At 41.1% G+C, this 7393-nt stretch overlaps 1 protein-coding gene across 1 annotated transcript in view; it reads right to left on the bottom strand.

Annotated features, from left to right (window-relative positions):
* The window catches only part of LOC308309807 (keratin, type I cytoskeletal 18), a gene marked incomplete at its 3' end in the record, with an annotated part of 21407 nt that extends 14781 nt beyond the window's left edge, over positions 1-6626 (bottom strand). Inside the window, exons 1-3 of the mRNA XM_080755723.1 lie at positions 6537-6626; positions 823-1114; positions 195-320 (exon numbers count right to left, since the gene is read on the bottom strand). Coding sequence (XP_080611849.1) covers positions 195-320; positions 823-1104 — 408 coding nt within the window. The 5' untranslated portion in view covers positions 1105-1114; positions 6537-6626. The remainder of the gene's footprint in view (positions 1-194; positions 321-822; positions 1115-6536) is intronic.
* Between the last annotated feature and the right edge of the window lie 767 nt (positions 6627-7393).

Raw genomic sequence — 7393 nt, 5'->3', positions numbered from 1 at the left:
GGTTAATGGGTAGACACATTTTCACCTGAATGTCTGCGGTCATTTTGTTACACGTTAGCTTACAAAGGGCAACTGTATAGGACAGGTCATTGTCTGGCCCTGATGCATATAAGGTTCATTTGGCATTGCATGTAAATCAATGTAACCAGACTGTCGCACCGTGCGTGCGTGCGTGCGTTCGGTGTTCTGTATACCTCCTGTTCGACAGCATGGGCTTGGGCCATCATGCTGTCGATGTCGTGACCTTTGGGGATGCGGTCCAGCATGTGCTGCTTGATCCTCAGCTCCAGATCAGCGTTGGCGCGCTCCAGAGAACGCACCTGGAGACACACCGACAGGTATATACGTTCACAAAACAACCAACCAACCAACCGTTTCCTGTCAACCTACTGTGTATCTATCAATATAAAAGTTAAAAAAAAGACCCCAAAAATATCTAACCCATTCTGGGCGGGAACCCCTTTTGCTTATATGCTTTATAGCTATTGAAAAATAGCAGAGCTACGTATAGCTTTATGGGTCTGCTATTTTTGAAAAATCGTGAAAATGTGCCTCAAATCTTTTAATAAATATTATTTCAGAGTTTTTAACTCAAATCTTTGCTTGCGGGGGGGGGGGGGGGGGGGGGGGGGTCCCTGGAACAACATATTTTCAGATGGGGGTCAGTGGCCAATTACATAACATTCTTGGGGTCCTTGAAAAAAATGAAATATTGAGCACCACTGATACAGAAATATGAGGTTTTTCAGAAAACTGTCAGAATTTAGAAGACTTTTTTTTTTTAAATGTCGACGAAAAGCCAAGGTGGAAAAAGGTCTGAACCTTCTCCAGGTAGTTGGCCAAGCGGCTGTTGAGGCTCTGCATGGCTTCCTTCTCGTTGGTGCTGTTGCCATGGATGCCGTTGCCGTGCTGCAGACCGACCGGCCCGTTGAGGAGGAGGAGGTCACCCTGGCTGACGGAGGCCGAGCGGGACAGCGGCAGGGCTCCCCCGGCGAACGACACCGAGGCCCTGGAGCGAGCGCGGCCGCTGTCGCGCAGAGACAGGCTGGAGAAGGACGGCTGGCGGCCCATGGAGTAGCTCCTCATTGACATGGTGGAAGCCATGATGGGTTGGCTGTGAGGGACAGACGGGGAGAGAGGGAATGAATGAATAGTTTATTTCGATCTTTTTTTTTCCTTTTTCAGAGAGTCATTACAAATTAAACAGTTCAGGCAGGGGTGCCCCAAAAGGTATAGATTGCGATCTACCAGTAGATCACAAAGGCTGTGCAGGTAGATAACAGCATGGCATGGTCCTAAACATATATTTAATCTAAATATTAAAAGAAAATGGAATTTGTTGTCAGTAGCATTACAAAGTTATATACAAAAACTACCAATTTAATTTCCCCTCTATTTCCCCATTCCAAGTGTCTTTGTCTTATGTCTTGCTGTATGTAACGCTGCAGCGACACTATTCCAAAGCCCACTCAGGTACATTTTTAAACACATTTCAGCAATGGGATCATATCTTTTCTGGTGGGTAGATCTTGTTGAGCTGGTCATTTTGAAAGTGGCTCTCAAGTTAAAAAAAGTGTGGGCACCCCTGTTTTAAGGTGATCGAAAAGGCATAGGTGGAAGCTTATAGCTTATTAGTGCCTATATCCTTAAGACAATATATTCCAAAATATTAATGTGATACTATACATAACAAACAACATATAAACAAAACAAACAAAAAATATAAAAAAAGAGAAACAGAACAAAGAAACATTTACAAAAAAAAACAGAGAACCACAAAGAGAAACTAGGAGAAAAAAAAGACAAAAAGACATTGAAGGCATCCCACGGTATGCAGGGTGCTTAGCCCCCTCCTATACCCAGCTTTGTGTGTTGTGTGAGTACCACATAATGTGATGATTTGATTGGCTGAGCACGGAAGGTAATGATGTATGATGATACGTTTGCCCCTCACTTCACACGAGTGTGATTCTTTTTTTTCTTTATCTGTACTATAGAGCGTCGCAGTCCCTCCCCCTTTCAGAACAACGAGTGGCCCAGGAAATAAATCCCAATGCATTTTTCCCATAGGCATTTCTTAAAGTATTTATTTAAAGACGGTTACGCCGCGGATAAAGCCAACTCGGATCGTGACAAATCATGACAATGAACACAATGTTTTGGGCCAATCAAATAATTTATAAGAAGAAAATCAAAACAAATAGTGTTGTCTCCTGCCTCTATTTTCTTCTTTCTAATGATTTGATCAGCACAAAATATTGTGTTCATTGTCATGATTTGTCACGATCCGAGTTTGCTTTGTCCGCGGCGTAACCGTCTTTAAATAAATACTTTAAGAAATGCCTATAAGGAAAATGAACGGCGATTTATTTTCCGGGTCTCTCGAGGGGGCGGGACTGCAACGCTCTAGTCTATACGGTTACTAAGAAATATCCACTGAATATGTATAGCAACGCAAATGGAAACAAGTAGAAACTGAATCTGAAGAGAATGTTAGTGTTAAGTATATACCACACCGCTCTAAGAACAATGCAGAGTTGTTCAAAAGAAGAACGCATGCGATCAAAAGGAAATAAGGCTGCTTCAATGCTTAGACTGTTTCAATTGCATGTAAGCAATTCATAAAGGAGAACTTTAGTTTTTTTCAACCAAGGTTCATGTTTTAGGTAGTTATTAGAGAAAGTAAAAGATGAGTGTTAAACTTTTTTCATTTGCTGCTTTCTTTCGTTTTAGGGATTTTACCTGTTTTTGACAGGGGGGGGGGGGGATTCGAGGATGGGGCTAAACATGTATTTATTTACAAAATATTATGGCAATGTTTTATTATTATTTACTATAGTCCTAATAGACCCCAGGAAATTACATCTGGCCACAGAGGATCACAGGATCTGCTGAATGTGAAGGAGGTCTACTGGGGGGCTGCCATACTGTGTCATACATGTATAGGCTCAATATTGACACATTCAGTAGATCTCTTGATCTTTTGTGGCCAGATGTAATTTCTTGGGGTCTAGTAGGACTATAATAATAATAATAATAATAATAAAACTTTATTTGTATAGCACTTTCATGACATGAAATGCAGCTCAAAGTTCTTTACAGAGCAATGGAGAAAAAAGGAAAGAAAAGCAAGGCATAAACATAAAAAAACAAGCAGTAATGCAATACAGTGAGGACATGAATAACAAAAAATAAAAGATCAATTAAAAGCAAGGGTGTAGAAGTGGGTCTTGAGCTGCGCTTTAAAAATGTCTACAGAGGTACAGTTCCATGCCGTCGGCCCGTAGAAGCAAAAAGCTGCTTCCCCGTATTTTTTAGTTGCCATTTTTTTAGGCAAAGCGAGCAGGCCAGCAGTGGAAGACCTTAGGGGGCGGTTTGGGACATATTTAGGCAGGCAATCATGTAGGTAGGAAGGTGCGAGACCATTGAGAGCTTTATACACAAGTAAAATCATTTTAAAATCAATCCTAAAAACAACCGGAAGCCATTGCAGTGAAGCCAAAACTGGAGTAATTATGTTCTCTCATCTTAATTCTAGTTAAAACTCTGGCTGCTGCATTTTGGACAAGTTGTAATCTGTCAGTTGTTTTCTTAGGCAGTCCAGAAAAAAGTGCATTGCAGTAATCAAGCCGAGAAAAAACAAAGGCGTGGATTAGCGTTTTTGCATCGTTTTGGTGAAAAAGGCAATCTTGGTAACATGATTAATGTGTGAATTAAAATTCAATTCAGAATCAATAATGACCGCCAGGTTCTTTACTGTACTGTTACTTTCTACAGTCAGGTTGCCAAGTCTGCTTATTATTGATTATTTCTGCTCACTAGAACCGATTATGAGAACTTCTGTCTTATCCTCATTTAGCTTGAGAAAGTTCTCACTCATCCAGCATTTGATGCTAGACAGACAGGTCAACAGAGGGTCTAAAACACAGGGATCATCTGGAGCTACAGAAAGATATAGTTGGGTATCATCAGCTGCAGCATATAAATGAAAATTGACTCTGTGATTGGTAATGAGTTCTCCCAATGGCAGAATGTACAGGGAGAATAACAGAGGACCAAGAATCGAGCCCTGTGGAATACCAGAACCGATGTCGTGTTTTTTCTGAGTCAAACTCAGCTAGATTGACAAAACAACTTCTGTTTGATAGGTAGGAGGAAAACCAGGAGTCCAGGACAGGGCCGTACCAGACAGGCCTATCCAGTGCTCCAGACGCTGTATTAAAATCGAATGATCAATTGTGTCAAATAGTAAATAATAGTAAATAGTTTTATAATAAAAAAAGAAATCGCTATAATTCTTTGTAAAAATGGGGCAAAAGAATGTTTTGCCCCATGCTCGAATGCCCCCGCCCGCCTGTCAACAGCTAAAATCCCTAAAACGAAAGAAAGCAAAAAAACAAACAAAAAAACAATCATCTTTTTATTTCTCTACAACCTAAAACATGAACCATGAACTAATTCAGTTCTATTCTAGCATCAGGCCCAACTGTCACAGTTTGAGACAAGGAGAAGTAGCAGGACCCCAAGTGCATGACAATGCAATAGATTGTAATTGTAGAATTAAATACACGAGGGAGCCAGGAGCAAGAATACACAAGGAGAAATTCTAGGAAACTAGCCTACTAGGATTACAAGAAATAAAACACTGAAAGAACTGAAAAACCAGGGGAGTATATGTGTACACACAGGAGCACAACAGTAGCTCAACCGAAAAGTAAAACACCACCTAAAACTAAGAACAAGGAACACTAGAAATCATAACACATGTCACAGACCGTGACACCCAACTGTACTTGAAATACAAGCACAAAGTAGCTAGCAGCCCACTTGGGAAAACTAACGCACACACTGAGGATACATCACTGGCTGTTCAAACTAACTATCTGCCTCTAGAGATAAACTTTAATGCATTACTGACTTGATATGGTTACAGGCGCTCCAGTCAATTCCTCGCAGCTCTGTTCAAGTACAACTTAAACACAGCCAAGAGTACACTCAAAATGTAAAATGACTGCAGCTCAGTCGGAGTGCCTCACTATACGGGCTGAGGACACCCTTATGTATTCAATTTCTATGATAATGAGCCATATTACATATTCAAGAGGATTCTAATGAGGTTTCATCGAAGCAGAAATGGAGGAGTTAGCTCCAAATAATATGGACCTCTTTCGCAAGCATAGAAAGTGAAGTGTTAGAAGCTAGAGCCTTTTTACAGAGTTGTTGGGAAATAAGATTCCCGGGGACTATGGGTGAAGCCATCCATGGACACAAAACCTGAATGTTTCCACTCTCCAGCATTATTGGAACTATTAAACCCGATATTTGTCAAGCAATGCTCAAACTGTGAAAGATAAATGCTTCTATTCGTATACACTTTCAGATTTTCAGGGTTATCACTTTTGTACAAATCGGAAATCTGGTCTTTCGTTATCTTTTCTCAATATTACATGGGTTTACTTTAAGGTTACCTGGTGTTCAAAGGAGAGGATTGCCAGTTCAAATTACACAGGGTCTTTACATAGTAGGAGGGTGCTCGCATGCAGGTGCCCTGACAGGACAGGGAGTTGTGTGTCTTTGAGTGTGCATGTTAAAGGTGTGCGTGTGTGTGTGTGTGTGTGTGTGTGTGTGTGTGTGTGTGTGTGTGTGTGTGTGTGTGTGTGTGCGCGCGCGTGTGCTCGCTCGTGTGTGTGTGTGTGTGTGTGTGTGTGTGTGTGTGTGTGTGTGTGTGTGTGTGTGTGTGTGTGTGTGTGTGTGTGTGTGTGTGTGTGTGTGTGTGTGACTGTGTGTGTGTCAGCAGGGTTTCAGTGGGAGATTAGCGGTCAAGGGAACCTCTCTGTCGCTGTCACCTGATCCTCACAACACTGGTTTCCCACAATACTACAAAGGACCTGCATGGCAAGAGACAGGCAGTCCTTGTTCAGATGAGAGATTGGAGGACTTGGGGATAAAATGATCAGGAAAATATTTAGACGGAATTCCAGCGACACAAGGAAGCACATTGTCCTACGACAGGAAATGGCCTTTCATTTAGTTTTTTTTCTCCATTTTGTGTCATTTTTCCTCGAGAGCATCTCACCGTCCGTTCCGCTGAAAAGACGTACGGTTTGTTGTGACATTCAGTAGGAGTCAGAAGAGGACAATGGACACAATGATTTTGTTGTACGATGGTCTCGCACACCGTAAATAGCCAAAATCTACAAGCTCACACCTTGTCATCTGTAACACATTATTGTTACTTGTAGATCAGTGAAATCGTAGATCAGTGAAATCGAAATAATGCTTATATTAAAAAAAAACACTTGTTGAAATTACTAGTGATATAGAAGCACCTGCATGTTGCACTTCCACAATCATGATTGCATTTCGTACAACAACAACATGACTATACAATGATTGCTGAAATGACTATGATCAGCCATCAATCAGTTGAAAGATGATCACCTGAGTTTAAAAACATCTTTTAAGACAAATTCTAGTTTTCCCAGTGTAGAATCCATAAAGACATTTGTAAAAGACAAACAAAATGGTTTACTTACGTATAGTGGGTACAAGTAGGAGTGGGTTTTGGTCAACTAGAGGAAGAAGTGAGATCCAGAGGAATGTAAGGAAGCTCTGTGTTGCTGGGTGATGCTACAGGTGTGCCTTTATACAGGTGAGCAAGGAGAGCGAGGAGCTACAGGAGAGGGAGGAGCTAAGGAGAGGGAGGAGCTACAGTATGCCAGTAGGCAAGTCAGCAGTACAGTGTACATGCAGGTTTGGTGTTAACCAATTTAGACCTGAGACCAGATTCTACAAATGTCTTCAAAAGCATGACAGTTTTATGAAAAACCCATATCTTTGTATGTCAGTGGTTCTCAAACCAAGGAGCCCCAGAATTATTATGGAATTGGGCGCGGACCCCAATCTCAAAATATGTTGTTCCAGGGACGTTAGCGACCCAATGCTAACGTAAGTATCATTATGGCTTGATCGATCGAAAGCACTATAAACGCGCAATTGCCATTAATCTATACGGCAATGGCATATGAGGGTTTTATTAAATAATGAGCTTTAATTGACGTAGATCTCGGCCAATGGTGTTAATATTCATCATGATACAATGTTCAAGTTATATAGGATTGGCATGTGGCTCAAGATGCATACGTTATCATTTAATATAACCTACAGAACTTACATAGTTTATTTGCAACATGTTATCAGAAAAATAGTCATGTTCAGTAGTTCAGGTGTTACCCTGTACATAGACTGAGAGGCCCACATATTTGAGCCTTATGCTATATAGATTTTAATAAATTATAAAAGAGCCTCACAGCTTTGGCCCAGGCTGTCTAACATGTGTATCTATGAGTTGACTTGACAATGTATGTTCGGTTGTAGGGTGTTGCCTGCCAAA

This window comes from Protomyctophum bolini (assembly GCF_963924005.1).
Source record: "Protomyctophum bolini genome assembly, chromosome: 22".
Taxonomy (NCBI): domain Eukaryota; kingdom Metazoa; phylum Chordata; class Actinopteri; order Myctophiformes; family Myctophidae; genus Protomyctophum; species Protomyctophum bolini.
The sequence above is the reverse complement of the archived record's forward strand: the minus strand, read 5'-3'. Positions and strand labels throughout refer to the sequence as shown.